At 40.8% G+C, this 18887-nt stretch overlaps 1 protein-coding gene across 9 annotated transcripts in view; it reads left to right on the top strand.

Moving 5' to 3' along the window:
• The window catches only part of EHBP1 (EH domain binding protein 1), a 190508-nt gene that overhangs the window by 59094 nt on the left and 112527 nt on the right, over positions 1–18887 (top strand). For all 9 annotated transcript variants that reach the window (XM_019612557.2, XM_031552304.1, XM_010706463.3 and 6 more), the window contains exons 5-6: positions 13543–13724; positions 16038–16177. In XM_019612557.2, the coding sequence (XP_019468102.1) occupies positions 13543–13724; positions 16038–16177 (322 nt within the window). The remainder of the gene's footprint in view (positions 1–13542; positions 13725–16037; positions 16178–18887) is intronic.

Raw genomic sequence — 18887 nt, 5'->3', positions numbered from 1 at the left:
TTAGGGTAGATTTGGCTTAATACTGGCTTGCAATTATTACTCACAGGGCATTATCGTTTCAGATCTGTGCATCTACTTTTAAGGTACGCCAATTGCTGTAATTAATTAAAGTGCTGCAGATGCTGCTGGTTAAGCCAATTTAAAGAACAGAGCGTGAATTTCCAGTTATGTGAGCTAGATAATGGTAATGCTTTAACGTGGTAGTTGCTCTTGTGAGCCAATTACTGCTCTGGATAGCTGAAGCAGGTCTGTGGTTCACTTTCGCTGCCTTTGCCCGTTGTGAGAATGCACTTTGCCTTTTTATGTATTTTACTGCTGAGTAATCTTAGTTTTCCTCCCTGGTTGTAGGGTGGTCCGACTGACAGCTTTTACTCCTAATAAGCTTAGAGGTAATAATCCAAGTCCTGTAGGTCACATGGACAATATGCCTTTCTTAGTTTCATTTTTTCCTGCTCAAAACGGAGCCAAAGCACCGGGCTCTGTAATACGAGTGCTACTGCTGGCTACCTGGAACTGAAGCAGTTCTTTCTGATAACTGATTAATGCAGAGTCTAGTAAGGGTTTTAAAGGTGTAATTATTACAAGCTTAAGTCTGTTCTACTTTTTTTTTTTTTCCTCTTCAATTTCTTTTTATTATAGAAAATTTTAAAGAAAGAATGAGTCAAATACGAAGCTAAGGAACACTGAGGTTCTTCAGAATGCCTTCTGTTATGTTCATTGGCAGCCAAGGAGCAGAGAAGAAAATGTTTTCATATTCAGCCATACAGTCAGTGGGCTGACTGTATTTATTAGTTTATTCTTGTATTAGTTCTGGATGGCAACACGATGTGTTAACAAGTTAACCATTAGCTTTTACAAACACATGAACTTATTTATGGTGTAGCTTTTGAAATGTTGGCAGTACTTTTGCATGTAGTGCTCCAGGAATGTCCCTGATTGTAGCTACAATGTGAGGAAGAACATATTTGAGAAGAATACTTAGAAACCGATTACTTGAGACTGATATTTACTTTGTAACACTTGCTTTTGTGAATCATAATTTGTGCAAACCTTAGACTAATACCTGTAGATGATATAAAGAAGTAGGGAGATGAATAATATGTGACCTACTCACTATTTGACTTGACAGTGCCCAAGTTCTAGGCCTACATTGTGAAGACAGCGAGCCGCAAAATATTTCTGCATTTTGAGTCAGGTCTGTGCTGCAGGATCCTGTCAGGTATGTGCGAGCAGGGCTGGCAGGGTGCTGGTGGCCTCTGCAGTGGAGCCCCTTGGGACTTTGGGGTATCTGAGCCAAAAGGGAATCAGTAGTCAAGTTCATATGCAAACTGAGAATGGAATTTTCCAAGAATCAGAGCAGAGGGATCAGGTTTTCTTGCTGGGTCTGTAAACATAAAGCTGTAAAGGTTTGGGAGGGCTCAGGGAGCCCGGTAGGGATCTGTGGAGAATGGGCCTCAGGGAGTAACAGGGAGACATTGTTTGGTGCTGGTTTAAGCTTGGGTCCGGACAGACAAGGAGGAGGAAATTGGCTGCCGAGGAGAACAAGTCCATAATTTCTGAGAGGGAGTGGAAGAGAACAGAGTGCACTACTTAGGTGTCTCTGGCCTAATTCCAGAGAGTGGAAATAGAGGCAAGAAAGTGCATGTGAGCATTTGTCATGTTGTCCTATTGTGTGTTCTCACATGACTCGAAGCAACAAAAAAATGTTACTGAGGATCCTGTTTCAGCTCAGCCATGGCCAGTCTGCAGGGACACCTCGCAGCACAACACAGCCAGGCCCAGCTGCTTTTGCTGGCAACTCCCTGAGGACCCTTTCTGCAGGCGGGCCCTGCGTGCATCAGAATGGCGACCAGCCAGCAGCCGGGCCCCTGGGGTGGTAGGGACCAGGCCCAGCCAGCTCTGGGTGGTCAGCAGCTTGGAGCAAGCCCAGCTTCCAGGGTATCTTTTCCTGCTGTCCTCTCAGCCAGCACTGTGGGGTGCCAGAGCACCCCAAGAGGTCGTGTTCCTCTGTGTGGAGCACTAGCTGTCCCTCCTGAACTTCCCGTACCACGTGCCCTTTGCTTTGGGCTCTTTCTTGCCTCACATTATATAGGACTAGCTGATAGTAAGATGAAAATCACAAGTTCATTTTTTGTTTTTGCTGATGTTTAAGACCTCTTATTTTTGTGACACCAAGGTGTTAGTGCAGGTGCAGTGCCATCATTCTTGGAAGTTTAGGAAAGAATCAGACCACGCTGCCCAGATGAGATTAGTGGCTTAGAAGTTGTCATGGCCAGACCTCGTTCCAGCCCGCATTAGAGATGCACTTATTGCTGTATGGGCAAACTAAAAATAAATCCCCTCTTGCAAAAGTATGCATAATGCTCTGTGCAAGCATGTGTGTGTTTGTTTTCATCTGCCATAAACCCAAGATAGGATCTCCTGTTTTATAAGGGCTAATAATTTGTTCCTAGATTTAACAAGCTGCTTAATCGCAAGGCTTTCCTTAACTTGATTTAATTATGAGTAAATCATATGCTTGAAGTTAGGCATTTGATTAAATACCTTGCTGAACCAAATTGCGCCCTTTTTGATGCTGTTTAATGGTCATGAAAGATTTATTGCCCTTATAGACTGGCATCTGTGCACTGTTATCCTGTGATAGCTGGGGTCTGTAGCACAGGATCAAGGCACACCGTCAGCTGCGACTAGCTCCAAGTTTCCTTAAGACTGCTCCAGTACTTCTTCATTTTCCTTATGATTTTTATGTAATAGGTGAGGAATTTAGTATCTTAGGAGTCTCCCTTTGTCATGTGCCATTACCTAGTTTCAAAGTTGTTTTTGGATGAATTTTATAATGTAAGTTATGTGTCTTACATTACATGGCAGTGCTTGAAGAAACCGAATTGTGAGACAGAACTTGAAATTCCCTTTTATTATGTTAAATATGCAGTAGCTATTGCTGCTTGTTAAGACCGTAGCAGCCTTAGGACACGAAACACTTACTGCCTGGTACTTGGTGAGAAGGGAAAAAAAAACCAACTGTGTACTAAGTTTTTTGCAATTAAAAATCTGGAAAAACTTGTTTAAGAAAATGTTAGCCCAAGAACACGCATCTTTTGTTAGTACAATATACAGACCTGAACACAACTTTTTATCAACAGTACAGTGTTTCATATTTAATCAACACAAAATGAAGTGCTTCCTTCACATGAATGTAACACAGATCAAGTCTCAGCCAAAGCAAATAAAAGAATGAATGCTTTGTTAATCATCCATAACTAATTTGTGCATACACAGAAGAAAATGAAATCTGTTTTTGTCAAGAGCTTTTTTCATAGAAGCAGCAAGGGAGAATTGAACATATAATGTGCATTAGTAATAGTGAATAGCAGTGGGGAGATCTGAGGTGTTTGCCTGGCACTTCTTACATTTCTTGATAGTAACAGCATTTAACAGACACCCAAGATAAGAGAAGGGAGAGTATTTTAAGTTGTTTGCCAAAATATAATAAGACAAACCTGTGCTGAGGCAGACATGGATGGATTCCTGTATGCATTGCCATATATTCATAAGTATTGCAGGGAAGCACCACATATCTCTGCAACAAACTCAACTAATAGATAATACACAGTGAAGAAAATGTTAAATGCATTGCTTCTTTGCACAGGGAATATGATTGTGTTGCTCTAGTGGCAGTGTGGTTATGGTTGAAAGGGCAGCTTCATTACAATCCCCTGTTTTCAGGCTATTGCAGCTTAAAAAAAAATCACCCATTGGACTGATTTTTTTCTATGCTTGTCAGCCTTGAGGTGAATTTTCCTATAAGTGGGAAGTTAGAAAAAAATCCATTTCGCTATTTCCTCAATTTAAACAAATTTGGAGGGATGTACAGGCTTTCAAATACTTGGTGTGTGTTTATCTGAAGAGTTGCATTTTGGAATACTCTGGGTTTCTCCTTGCTGCCAAAACATAGATTGCTTTGTTTATAAAGTGCGTATCTATACAGTAAACAACTACACCTGCACCATACACCATTCTGACTGTTGTGTGTGCATAGGGTGTGACAGCCAAGATGTCTTACGTGCATGAGCATGTCCCTCTTACAGCTTCACAGATCTTAATTTTCGGCTGCCTTCCTTTTACCCTGGTTACATACCTACCCTTTTCTCCTGCTTTTTCCTGCATGCATCAGGCTGAGATCAGTGTTTGGCAGCATGGCATTTGCCAGACCCATTGATTTGATATTTTTTTCGTTAGTTACTCTATGGGGGGGGGTGCTGCACACAGAACAGAACCACGACTTGCAAACTGTGCCGCTCTTAGATAATAGCCTGCAGTATATTTGCATTTTAAAGTTATCTTGAAATTCTTGTCCCTGATAGTAAGCTGCAGATTTGGATAAAAGAGAGAGTAATCAAGTGGCACAGGTAAGAGAGCTGTACCAAGAGCTGCATGAAGACCCTTTGTTTGAGATCCAGCGGTTCCAGAGTGATTTGTATCATGACTCTGGAGCTGTAAGAGTTACAGATGCAGTGCTCTAAAGCATGGGAGCTGGGGAAGGAGAGTGCGAAGGATAGGAGGAGGGAGCAGTGAGCGCCCATCTGGTCATTTCCCTGTAGTTTGATTTTTTTTGCAGTGACATTTTAGGCTAAACATAAGATAGTACTGATATGGTAAATAAGTTGACCTGAGGGCTCTGTGTGAGCATCGTGTCTCAGCACACAGACTGCACAGCCGCTTAGTCTCTGCTTTTCAAGTTAAGATCAGATCTCCAGTACAGAAACAATGCAACACGAGTCATACATATCTACACTTGACACTGTTAAAAGCTCTTCTGTGTCATAAGCATGGCAATTTTGTCATTTAATGTTATGCATTTGTTCTGTGGAAGTTACCTCAGGTAGTGATAACTAGTTGGTGACACTGGTATAAAACCAGTTTCCAATAGGTTTTGTCTATGCTCAGTAAATCTGGACAGTGTTGTATGCATGTCTTAACATACATACTGTCAATATAAAGTATTTTCTGTAAAGGTGAATGAAAGTCTACGAAGGTGCTGGAACAGTTAATCTTTTGACCTCCTCTATTCTTTAATGAGTGTTACCTCAAACTTGCTTCCTTGTTGGAGACTACAAAGGAGCTAAACAATGCAGTTATGGTTATGAGTTCGTTTAAATAATCTGGAGTTAATTCTGGGGTCTGTATCATGTGTGCCTTCCCACACCACATTTGTTTCCTCAGGAAGAGGCTCGCAGGTAGGCGTGGCCTGATGCACTGTGCTCTGGACCTTGCATCCACCTGTCTTAATGCTGCATTGAACTCACATTAAGCATTCAGCACTAAACTGGGCAGATCATTTCAAACTCACATTTTCTATGTCAAAACTCTGGATCTTTGTCTTAAACTTAAAAGATGGAAAGGGAATTTAGATCCTAAAATGAAAGATGAAAAGAATAAGCAGCTAAAGGGTTTTTCACATCCAAAACTAACAAGTAGGTAACTAGTTTCCCCATTTTAAAAAATATTATTGATTTATCAGCTTTCAGCTGAACAATGTCTTCTGCTGGGGAACATTGACTGGATAAATCTCTTGTATAACCAAAGGTTCAGTGACACACTTCATGGGATACCTCCTCTGCATAGAGCAGATGAGCAATAGAGTGAATCATAAAATGGAAACTTCATACCAGGCAGAACAGAGGTGTGAAGTGCCAGACCCTGGAAGGTGACCTTAATTCGTAACAGGTATCATCTGTTATTTAAAAAAAAAAAAAAGTTTATAATTTTTTTTCATGAAAGTTGCCCTATGAGGTTCTCTAGTCAGTACACAAAAAATGTGGAGCTACAAGTTGCTGAGCAGTAAATAAAATTATGGATATCAAGTAAACTCCACTGAGTTTACTCTTGATAAACCAGAATTCTCCAGTCAGTGGTTTTCAGTGGGAATCTCTTGTCCACTTCTGATAGCATCTGTTACTAAATAAATGGTATTTCTCCAGTTTCATTTAGAGCAGGCACATCCAACCTACAACCTGCAGACCTTGTGCGGCCCTGCTCAGCCTGCACTGCATCCCGCCCCCCCACCTCACCAAGAAGTGCAGCCAGTGCTATCAAACCTGGCTGATGGATTAGTTTCACAAAGACGAGGTCACATATCCCACTGATTTTATGACTTTGTTGCTCTCTTTCCTGGGTCACCTCTGCTGGTGCAGGTTTTGGTGAGCACAGCATGCAGGCTCTTGTTCATTGCTGGTGAAAATGCACAGCTAATGGTGGTGACTGTGTTGGAAAATGGTGTTTTGTAACTGTGAATTTTCTCTATCAAGCAGAGTTATTGTGCTCATTGTATCTGCTGCACTTTCCCTGGAAATAGATAGGAAGCATTACTTTTGGAGCAACCTATATATGTGCTACCTCAGACAATTCTGCTTCACTCAATGGGTCCAGGCAAGCCAAAAGGTTGGATACCCATAATTTAGAGTTTTGGGAACCAACTTTATCATCTGCTGATGCCCTCTCTTTTAGCATTAGGCGAATTATTTTTAGTTTTTCTTTGCTCTGAAGCTAACTCTACAAAAAAAACTATCCTCAAACCCTTCAGAAATAGAGAAATAACCCAAACCCCATAGGAGCATTGCTGTGAGGGTGTCCTTGCTGCAGAAGGATGTGAGAGAGGCAGACAGCACACTGCGAAGGATCCATCCCAACCTTACGTGTAGTACCTTCTGTGACAGCCAGCCTCACCTGCCGTGTACCAACAGCAGCCCAAGGACTGTTGACTTCTTTAAATCTGCTCCTCTGGGAGCAAAGGTTTGTGGATTTGAACAGTTGGTCTGTAATAACAGGTTTCTCCACAAGCATCAACCAGCCGCCTGTATTCTTGTGTCCTGCATCTGTGGCATAGTTAAAATTCTGTGCAAGAGTTGCAGTAGGACTTATGCTTGCAGTCCTGCAGTGTCTAAAAATGATTTTATCTCAGTAGCTCTTGCTTTCAAGTGATTTATGCCGTACTACAGGTGGGCTTGCACATAGCTGTGCAGTGCTTCTTAGCAAGCTTGAGGAGGTCACTTACCTGGCAAGGAGAACACAGTGTCCCTGCCCCAAGGCAGGTGATGGTCCCAGCAGGAGAGAGTTCCGAAAGGGAAGCAGAACAACAGATAATATTAGTGTGTTGGTCAGTGAGCTCAGCATGGATTTCATTGTGGCCGAGTGGTGGGGGCAAGTCAAGTATTCAGGGCTCCTGAACTGTGCAACGTGAGTGGTATTGCTGCATATGCAAACCAAGGCATGTTCTGGTGCTTTACAGAGCACCTTTGTAGAACATAAAAATGGACGTAGCTCAGCAGCTTATTGAGCTTGTCATTTATGGGAAAGAGAAATTTGCACAGCATCTCTCTGGAGAAAGCAAACTGAAAGAGGAAGGAGGAGGGTAGCTACAAGGGGCATCAGCGGAGCTGCCACCTTGGACTTCTGGAGGGCAGACTTTAGCCTCTTTAGGACCATGGTTGAGAGGGTCCGTTGGGAGGTAGTTTTGGAGAGTGTGGGTGCCCAGGAGGGTTGGGAATACTTTAAGGAAGTAATTTTGAAGGTACAGCAGCTGACCATTCCCAAGTCACGGAAGACGAGCTGATGGGTGAGGAGGCCGGACTGGCTGAACAGAGATCTTTGGCTGGAAATCAAGAGCAAAAAGAAAGTTTTTGGTCTCTGGAAGAGTGGGCAAGCTACTTATGATGATTACAGGTACGTAATGAAGCTGTGCAGGGAGAAAATTAGAAAAGCCAAAGCCCCGCTAGAACTGAACTTGACCACCAAGGTAAAGGACAGGAATAATATTTCTGTAAATGCATCAACAACAAAAGGAGGGCTAGGGAGAATCTCCTTCCCTTGTTGGACGCCGAGGGCAACTCAGTGACCAAGGATCAGGATAAGGCTGAGGTATTTAACGCCTTCTTTGCCTCAATGTTTAATAATAAGACTTGTTACTCCGTGGGAACGCAGCCCCCTGCACTAGTAGATAGGAATGGGGAACAGAGTAGCCCTACATAATCCACAGTTTTTAGGTTGGATATCAGGAAAAACTTCTTAACTGAAAGGGTTAAGCACTGGAATAGGCTTTCTAGGGAGGTGGTTGAGTCACCATCCATGGATGTGTTTAAAAACCATTTGGATGTGGTGCTCAGGGACATGATTTAGTAGAGGGTTGTAGTTAGGGTAGTGTGGTTAGGTCGTGGTTGGACTCAGTGATCTTTAAAGTCTTTTCCAACCTGAGCAGTTCTGTGATTCTATGGGGTGAGTGTTTCTCAGCATCTGTTGTCTCTCATGTAGAAGAGTATTCAGGAAGTGTTCCCATTTTATAGACAGTCCGAAGAAGAAAGGGTGGGCACAGCAAACAGTCTCACATCCAATGGAAGGCTGATTATTTCAGGGTTTGATAGTTCTGTTATTACTAAGTCACTCTGCCTGCCTGTAAACTTCTCTTTATTGCCTTTCATAAACATAAGCCCACTCGATGTAGATACCTCTCTGAAGTGGTCTAGTAATAAACTGCAAGAATAAAATTTTTGTCCTGCACCTTTTTTTTTTCTTTTTGCTGTTTGCCCAGGAGCAAAAAGTTTCTTATAATAAAACAAGACCAACCATTATTTGATGCTGGTTTGCATAGTGTAGAATTACTAGTTTCTTAGGTGCTACTTCACTTTTTAAACTTCCTGCTAATCTTCAGAGATTTCAGGGGGCCGCAAAGGTAGAAGAACAGTTTGAATATGAATGGTGTGTCTGCCTGCGTCAGCTTGTTTACATCCCCCAGCCTCTCAGGACACCAGTGAAATGCCATTGGGCTGCTCTAAAAGCAGAGCCGAAGAATTCAATAGTAGTGGCAGGTTATACTTTCTCTGTGCTTACTAAAAGTATTGTCTCCACTGATGGTGAGTAATAGTGTGTTATAGTGCTACCACTACTTAATTCACCTTCCTATATGCACTGGTCTATATGTACTTATACATCTGTTTTTATGCTACATGTATACACATACATGTAAACGTATTTACACACACATACCCAGGTATAGCTATTTCAATGTTTATGTTTTTAATTTCCTTCTCAGTCCTCATGTCTAGGGCTCAGATTTTCTGGTACGTGCAGAATTTTTTAAACATTTATTTCTCCCCTCAAATGCATCAAAATTCTTAATAATGTTCTGGATACCTTGAACCATTATTTGCTTTTAAACAAGTTCTCAGTACGGATCGTGCTGCCTGCATTTGGTCCTCCAAATCTCCCATCCAACTGTCTGAATTATTTTAACTGACATAGTTTCTAATTTACTCTCTCCAGTTGAGAGAGCTCCCTGTAGCTTGTCTATTTTAGCATTTAATTGATGTATACTCTCACAAATTAAATTCTGTAGTGATCCATTTTGCTCTGTCAGTGAAGCAGTGATCTTTCCATCGAAGCAAGATGGCTCTTGCAGCACTGCTGGCAACCAACTGCTGGAGAGGCGAAACTCTGATTTCCTGCCCTGCGGTGTCACGGGGCTTCAGGGGCAATGGGTGCTGTGCCAGGGGACAGCTTTCCTTGCAAATGTGCAACATTTAATTAGGAAAGTGAAGTCCCCAAAACTCCTTTTTGTAGCTGGAAAAAAATTGTTTTGCCTAATTATTTTGTACCCAAATGCGCTGCATAATGCCCTTACTGAAAATCTACGTAACTGTGCAGGTTTTTTAGTATTCTCTTTTGTAAAACGTTATGCTGTGCATCTTTGTTTTCTGGGATACAGTTAAAACTCAGTGTTTCTTCTGACAAAATAACAATATCCAATTGGGAAACTTGTTATCCTTCCCATATAGGTTTTTTTTTTTTGGATAATGTCTGTAAAGTGTTTATGCACCACTTGATACTTTCCTGCTGGAGAGGCAGTTACCAATTAGTATCCAGATAATCAAGGAAGAGGTGTTCAAGAACCGTGGGGATTTGGGGGTCATGGTCAGTGGGCATTGTGGGGGTGGGCTGATGGTTGGACATAATAATCTTAGTGGTCTTTTCCAACCTTAATGATTCTATGACTGTGAACAGCCCAAGCTCAAGCTTCTATGGCAGTGTTAATCTTCTAACTTGCTTCCTTTGGAGGAGCTGGGCACTGTTGACCAGCAGTGCCTGTCTGTAATATGTGATCATCCTCCGTCCAAACACTTCTTTGTTTTCTAACAGGAAAACAGCTGATCTAGTCTCAGTTCCTTTGTCAGTAGTTTGAGTTATGTGTGGAAGTGCTCTGTAAAGATGGCATTGGGGCTGCTCGTTGAAAACCTGTGTGTAGCTATTGAAATGTTTGTTTGTGTGTGTGTGTGTGCTGTGGATCTGTTAGCCTCGACAGGGCTGACTGCCAAAAGATGGTTCGAAACAGCCTCAAGGAATGGCACCAGTGGGCTGCAGCTCTGCTAATATCTCAGATGACAGAGGTTTTAAAGCTTCTACATACATACGGAGTAATAGTTAGAAATTGTGAATGACTTAAGTTTGTTACTGGCAGTGCACTTCTGTACTAAAAATGGATGTGGAACTTGTATTGATTTTGTAACATTGCTTAGCTCTATGTATGTTCAGTACTTCAGGTTATTAGGAAGTCTTGATTATCTGTGTTTGTTTTTGTTTTGCTAACTTTCACAAAATGTGATGTGGCAACTCCAGCAGTCACGTGTGTAAAATACCTGGAGGTATGGCTGAGGCTTATGCGTTTTAAACTAAGAACATACAATTAAAATGAGAAAAATTGAGCAATTAAGAAAAATTTGCATTGTGATTCCTGCTTTACCTTCTACAAAACCCCATGTTCTCACATGAGACAGAAGCAACACCAAATCTGACTTACTATTGAATTGGTGTTATGTATTTAGTATCTTACCAAATGGGTTCTGTTTCAAATAGCTCATCCCAGCCAACTGCTGAAGCCATTCCTGCATACTCTACTCATAGGCATTTCTCTTGGATTGTTTTTTCTCTTCTGATTTAATTATTATTCTGCAAGATTTCTCTGCAGTTAAACGTGCGCTAAGGAAAATAGAACTTGAAAGATCAGAGGCTCTTCTGTTTTTCCAATACAATAAATTGACAAATTTGGACTCTTCTAGGCAGTTGGAACCTGAAAAATCAACTTCTTCCTTTGGCCCACAAAGAGATTATAAAACGAATTCCTTTCTCGGGAAGACTGAACTTGATTGCCAAGTATGTCTTACCCTTCACAGCACCTCCGGATATTCAGTGCCAGGAGAATCCTCCTGCCCACGGCTGGCTTCTCCCTCCAGTACTGGCACAGCACTGCCTGTGCTTATCTCCCCCCCTCACTACCAGCTCACCCAAGCAGATCTCACAGAGAGCTGCTGATCGCCATCTTCCCTGACAGAACCTCACTCCGTCCTCAGTCGGTCTCATTCCCTCTCCGGTTCTGCTTGCGTGCCTTGGCTTCCTAGTAATACCACCTTGACAAAAACAGTGGGCATCTCAGTTGTTTTATCAGTTAAGATGGTATGAAGCAACCATGCCGCTTCTTTAAAAAGAAAGAAAATACACATTTTTTTAAGGGAAAACCTAATTGCCTAATCGGGAACTAATGAGCTAATGAACAGTCTTTCCTAATATTTGAGTAACATGCTAACTATCGGTTCACTAAGAACAACTGTGATACCGTAAAACAGATTTTAAAGCCAGGTGGTAGGTAATTGTGTGTTGTTTGCAAGCCATAAGCTCTCGCCAACTGATAAAACAGAGGATATAGCCCGATGTGTGATAAACATTTCCTCACCATTGGAATGTTTTCTTTTGGTCTGGCTACAGGGGAGGGCATAATTCAAGTTATCCTCTCGCTTCTGTTTGCTCCTCTTCCGTGTGGCAGAAAAGCACATGACCAAGATTGGCAAGGGGTTTTTTATCACGCCCCCTGCATAAATATTTGCACACCACATCGTATATGGCAGCTTTCTCTAAAGATGCTTAAGAAAGACCTAGAAGAAGTTAACAAATGTCCTTTCTATTTACCTTGGGCACTGTTTTCATAGCGTAGCATGAAAATTGAGACATTAACATTACAAAATGAGTTGCTCTTAAGATGCAAGCTGCTTACATGCATTTACCTAGAGAACACACCGACGAGGGATGCCACATCTCTCATTGTTTTCCAGCCAGACTCGGCAGTAAGTCTTGGTTCTGTGTAATGAGTTGTAATGTTAGTTATTCTAAAGGTACAGCACAATGACAGATTATTGTTGTTCTTATCTGTGTCATAATTGAAAGTCCCTGATCATATTTTCCATTTTAAGCATTGTCAGAACCTTGGACCTTAATCTGGCTCTCTGATTGACAGTGGCAGCTGGGGAGAGAGCCGTGGTATTGTTTGTGATAGCCAGGCTGCTCGGCGTGATTCAGCTCAGAGCATTTGCATATCCTTAAGTATTTCTTCTGAGAGGGCCTAAATCCTTCTCAAGTGTTTGATGCATTTTTGAAATTCATTCATAAGGTATCTACATGCACTAATAGTTCTGTATAATATTGCTGTGCATAATCTGACAGATAAGGCTAGTTTTTTAAACAAGGTATTCTTTGGGGATGTCATATTACATTCTGACTTATTCTACTGGGCGGAAATGTCAAGTACTTTGCAAAAGGATGCTTCAGTGTTTTGATTGAATTAGTATTCTTTATTCGGCACAAATTGTCAGCTGCAATAAAAGGTAGTTGTATTGTGGGAACGTTTTTCAAAAGAGTTAACAGCGGGGCTTTTTTGTTTTATTTTTGTTCCTGGAGCTTTATTACATATAATCATTCCTTTGCCGCTGATGCCAGTATTAGACACGACGAGAGGAAATTCTCAGATGCATTTTATATTAGTTTGTCTGAATTGTTAAACTGTGAGCAGCACCTTTATCTTGGAATACTTCTTGAAATACAGGTTAGGCTTTTATCTTTCCTTGTCTAGCTTTTTATTCTCTTTCCTTGCAAAGTTTTTATCAATATCTGTGGAACAACTGTCGTCCTTAATTTCAGAAACCTGATAGTACTTGTGCAGCACAAGCAAGAAACACCATTGCTTTGAAAAATATTCAGCCATTAGATTTGAGCACTGAACACAGAGAGCAGTTTGAAACATTGACTTAATGGCCAGTACTGGTAGATATAGAAAGATGCACATAGTTGAAACCCTCCTCTTCCATAGGAAGACACCTACTCCGGTTTGCTAAAGGAGAAACGGCAACGTATTCCCACTTTCTTAAATGGATACCTGCTGGGGATGCTCAAGCCCTTAATGACTTAGGATCTCTTATGGAAGATCACTAATCGCAATGAAAGCCCTTTTTTCATTGCATTAAGCATGTCCTCCAGGAGCCGCCTGTAGTGGCTGTGACCTAGTTTTAGAAATGAGTTTGTCTCTTAAAAGGACCATAGCAATCCTCACTGCTTGCACACTTGAGAAAGGAATGATGCAGATTTAATCAAATCATTTTTTGTTTTATGAACATGCAGGTTTTAGTGTAACATCTTTTACTTCAGTTCTGTTTCTTCGTTTGCTTTCAGGAATCTCCTTCTGGCCGCAGAAAAGCGCTCGCCACCAGCAGCATCAACATGAAGCAATACGCAAGCCCCATGCCTACACAGACAGATGTCAAGTTAAAATTCAAGCCTTTGTCCAAGAAAGTGGTATCTGCCACGTTACAGTTCTCTTTATCCTGTATTTTTCTGAGGGAAGGGAAAGCCACGTAAGTTTTTGTTTTTTTTCTTAGAAAAAACCACAACAGATATCCTGTTTCCCATTGCTTTTCATAGAGCTCTTTCCATAAAAGGCTCCGTCTGTATAGAATGACAGAATTTGAGAGCATCCTGTAGCATACCTATCATTCCTGCCATGCTTAGTTTCTTAGTCTGAGTCAAAGTCATTTCTTGCTCTGATTATCGTCTTATGCTTTTCAAAGACAAATAGCTTTTCCTTTACCATTACAGACTGTTTAAATAACAGTATCTTAAGAATATCTGCAGGTTTGAAAACAGCAGGAGTGTACGTTTGCATGCATGTGTGTACTCATCCAATGGTACCCTTAATAGACTGTAAGCATATTTCAGAAAGAATAAAAGAAAGAGGGAGAGGAGTCAGAAATAAGATTTTGGGTTGATCACAAGAACAACCTGAGAAAAAAGTTAATGTGGGCATAGATTACCACTCCCCTACTCACCCATCTGGTTCTGTCCCATATTTCAACAGCCTATTGAGTGTGAGGCATACAGATTATCTTTTCAGGTCGTTTAACATCTCCTGCAATTCCAGTCAGACTCAAGATGTCAAATGTTGGCTACTTCATGTGGCTGGAGAATGGATTGTTTGTCACCCATTCCATTTTACTCTTCCTGTCTGTCTAGTGGAGACTATAGGAATGTGAGAAAGGCAGAACAAAAAGAGGCATATTGGAAAACTGCTGTTCTAGTGGGCTTTATGTGCCTCTTTTTTCCCCCACAAAGGGCAGTGGTCTCATTATTTTGAGTGCACTTGTAGACATTGCTGCCACTGTAGTGCCCTCAAATTGCTGCATAAACAGATTTCCAAATCTTTATGTTACAGCACACATTTTGACATTAAAAGTCTATCTTCTTGTCTGCAGGCTTTGAAAGCCACAGATACACTTAACATTACTGTTTTCTTTCACTGATTAACCCTTTGGGAGCGACATTTGGAACTATCATATGAATTTTATTCATATATGGTGAATATAGATTGATATGTAAAATACAGACAATTATTTTGAAGTATGGAGCTGTGGCTTAACATGGTATTGCAGCTGGAAATGTGAAGGAAGAAGTATCTGACCTTTTAACTTCGGGCAACAACCAGCATCTATGAACTATAAAGAGGAAATAGCTGTACAAGGCTCTTAGTGCTTTTTGGGGCCATAATTTGTAAAAACCGACCAATTTAAAATTGCACATCTCTTCTTCCTGTTGATATCGATTTGTTTCATTCTGTAGACTGCAAGTCAGTTAGAGTGTAAGTTGACAATAGGGCTTTAATACTGCCCTGAACCAGGAACCTGAAATAAAAATAAGCTGGTGTTTGTGAAAGCATTGTTTTCTAGTATGTGTAAATAGAGGATGTCTTACCAGTCAGGTATGTGAACACATGAGAAAATGTCCAGACTGATGAATATCTCCTACAAACTGCTGTAATTGTGTAAAGTGAGATTCACTTTTATTTTAGGCATTTTTAAAGAAAACATGACAACCTATTGCTGTGTATTACCAAAAAATATATTTCTAAAACACAGAGAAAAGGTTGTAAAGTGTGAATACAAACAAGGCAGTTAAAAAGGAAGAAATAGTGTTTTAGAGACCTTTTTGTTTCTAAACTTTATACGAGCAAGTGGCATACGAGATCTGACTGAGTGCTCCAAGCTGTTTGTTTTCAGTGTGTGAAAGAGCCTGCCTATCAGCTCTCTAGGACAGGTGACTACTGATGTGACACTTTGTCCCTGTCCTTAAAGAGTTTATTTAACCCATTAGTTATCAAAACAGGAAGATGAAACCTTGAGGATTTTGCATGTATGGAAAGATCTTTGCAACTTTTTGGCAGTTTCCTCTATTAATCTTAATACCTACAATAGAAGCACTTGGTTGTCCCATGCAACTGCAGGTTCTGATGTGCTGATTGCTTTGCACTCAGAGTTCAAAAGATTGTCCCAAAGAATTTCTGATTATAACATTTTCACTTTAACCTAAAGAGACCAGGTGAGAGTTTACTAGTATTTCTGGATTGGTCTACAGTTTGAAGAATCAGTTGTTAAATTAACTCTTAATGCAAGGCAGTACTATTTTTACCCTTTAGAATTTTCTTAATAGAAAGCTTTTCCTTCAGAAATTAATATACTTGAGTGTTTTCATTTTGTTCTTAGGCTGTATTCAAGATCTGAGATCAGAGACTTCCATGAAGAAAAGAAGGCGTTCAAAGGATTTTTAATAATGCAGTAGAATCAGATGTGGTATTAACAGGCTACATTTTGATGCTTGGTTCAAAATTTGTTATTTAGGGATGAAGACATGCAAAGCCTGGCTAGTTTGATGAGTATGAAGCAAGCTGATATTGGAAATCTGGATGATTTTGAGGAAGACAATGAGGAAGATGAAGAAAACCGAGTGAATCAAGAGGAAAAGGCTGCAAAAATTACAGGTTGGTTTTGCCACGTTGATGGTAAAATAGAATTCTCCATCCTCATTGCCAGCTGTATCCCATGGATTTTATCCTTATGCTGTATTTGTATTTTGTTTTGACTCCAAAACAAGATGTAAGATAATTTGGTTGAACAGGAACCCATAACTGAACAAAGTTTAATTTGATTTAAGTTCATTAGTGTTTGTGCACTCATGGACCCTATTTTCAGGAGAGAATACACCAGGGAGGCAGCATTTTAGGGAAAGAAAGAACCAGTGTGAACAGAGAAGCAAGAGGCAGACAGAAATGGACCAATAAGTGAAAAAACAAACAGAAAGTGAAATAAGAAAGGCAGTTTGTGAAAATTAGTTACACCATTGTTAAGCGCAGAGATTTTGCTCAGTAACATGATAATTCCAGGCACTGTAGTGCTTTTGGCTGGGGTTGTCTCATAGAAGTGAAATCAAGGGACTATTAAGGGACTTCAGTGGAATTTGGCAGTAAGGCTGTTTGAAGTGAGGTGTTATAACCACATCTTAATTGCTTGCTGCTGAAAGTGCTCAGTGTGGTCAGGATAGCTGAACTATTCAACATAAAGTCAGGATGTGATAAATTATTGGTAGAGATCGTTATCTGGTGCTACTCCACTTGAGTTCTGTAGAAGTTCTTAGTTTAAGAGAAGAATTAGAAAAAGTAAAGGAACTTTTTGAGCCAGCCTTGATGTTTGCCAGTGATCTTTTAAAATGTCAGAATAATGAGATCCTTCTCTAAGATGGAACCGAGCATCCCAAGGAAAGAAGTGTATTGTCAAATCTGTTCTTCAAAATCCTGACGAGCCTTGATTGGATATTTCAAAACAGTAATTGCATTGCTTTTTTGAGCTTTTGTTGCAATTGAGAGACTCTGCCTGAAGCAGTTATTACTTAGTTATATTTACAGTTGTGAAAGGATGCAAATCTGTTTTCTCGATGCTTTACATATTCAGTTAAAAGTTTTTGCCGTGATCAAATCTCTACTTACGCAGTAAATATTTGTGTGGTATGTAGCAGATTGGAAAGTCAAGAATAAAATAAGAGAGATAGCGTCTTCTTGGTCAAGTAGTGGTGAAATACCAGTCTGGCCACACTGAAATCACTTGGCAAAGCCTCTCACTCCTTTCCCAGCATAACCAAAATAATTGAGCTGCATGTTCAGAACAGCAAACAGAAGCACAGGCCATCCTGTAATCCCAGGGAGAAAAGCACATGAAAGAGGTGTTCCATGAAGTCTATATAAACTATTTGCAGGTGTATTTTATTAAGATATGCCTGTACACTGCTCTGAGGACTACTTCAGAAAACCTATGTGCAGGGTAGTAAATGGAAAGCAGCAGTTCTTGCTCCTCAACTTAATTGTTTTTGCAGTGCTCAGCATCTTAGCAAACTCAGCAATTCCTGAACATGCAGAAAGCTCATGTGGATTGGCCTATTGCGTTTGCTGGCCTTTGGCTCTACATAGTGACCATCCCTGTAGTTAAATGGGGAATAGTGGGCTGTCTGACCTAAGTTAGGATTGTTCCGAGCCTCTTTCCTCCTCGTATACACACTTGCTGTGTTCATCACACTGAGTGCAATGCTAAGACCGATTGAAGTTTCAGAGGCATTTCAGCTGTTCAGGAGTTGTTGTAAAGGCCAAAATGTTTTAACCAAACGTTACACTTACTCCTAGAAGGGCAGAAGCAGTGAATACTTCTGGAGTTACAGTATCTACTTGTTGCTCAGCCCCTTCTCCTGCTAGTTTCTCATGATACCATGTGGCAAGGCTGAGCGTTTTGTTGGTGGTCATGAAAGGAACGTGAGGAGGGAAAGTCAGCCTCAGACCTTTTCTTTTCATGTTGACTGGCTAACTTTTCCTGTGTGAGACAAGAAGATGGTGGACTAGATATTGAAGGAGAATGGACAAGAAGAAAGATGGAATGAATATTGAAGGAGAATGGTTTCCCAAGCAAATGGGAGAGCCTGAAACAAAGGCAGTAAACATGGTAAATAAAATAGAGAAGATCTGTTTCAACATGTGTTAAAGACAATGTAAAGGTTTCTTCTGATTTCACTGTCAGTAGGAATAACTCCTGTAACAAATAGAACCAATGGGAAAAACTGATAAAACTCGTGGAGGATAGCTCAGGAACAGGGGAGAGGGGAGAGTGCTGTCTTGGATAGAAGGACGTAGGAAAATAGGAGCAAATCTAGAAAGAAGGAAGTTAGTGAGCAAAACTGATGTGGTGACGTAGTCTCTTTAAATTCCTTTCAAAAATAATTGTGTTCACAGAATCCCATGAAGTTAATTGAGGAAGTTACATAACCCTTTTGAAAGCTTGCTGCTCCCAACATTTTCTCATCTGTTGCCTTGTTAGGGTGTTGGCAGCCAAGCAGGCTGGAATGTCTTCACTGACTCAGAGTCCCCTGCGGCAAATCACTTTGCCCTGGTGTGCCTGTTTTCCCAACTGTAAAATGGGGATACTGGCTGGAGCTCCTCTGGAGGAACGATGGGAGGATTACGGAGTTCTTTTTTGTAAGTGAGCTTTGAAAAAAGAAAGTGCAAGCAGTAAAGCAGAAGGGATTATTATCTTTACTTTTGACGCAAGGTCTCACAGAAATGTTGGATGATGCCATGACCGAAACACTGTCATTCTCAAGCAGCAGCTACAGGCGGTGCTGCCGGTCTTTGCCACAGACACTGTTCCTTTTGC

Source organism: Meleagris gallopavo, chromosome 2 (genome assembly GCF_000146605.3).
Source record: "Meleagris gallopavo isolate NT-WF06-2002-E0010 breed Aviagen turkey brand Nicholas breeding stock chromosome 2, Turkey_5.1, whole genome shotgun sequence".
Lineage (NCBI taxonomy): Eukaryota > Metazoa > Chordata > Aves > Galliformes > Phasianidae > Meleagris > Meleagris gallopavo.
This window is presented reverse-complemented; position numbering and strand designations above follow the sequence as displayed.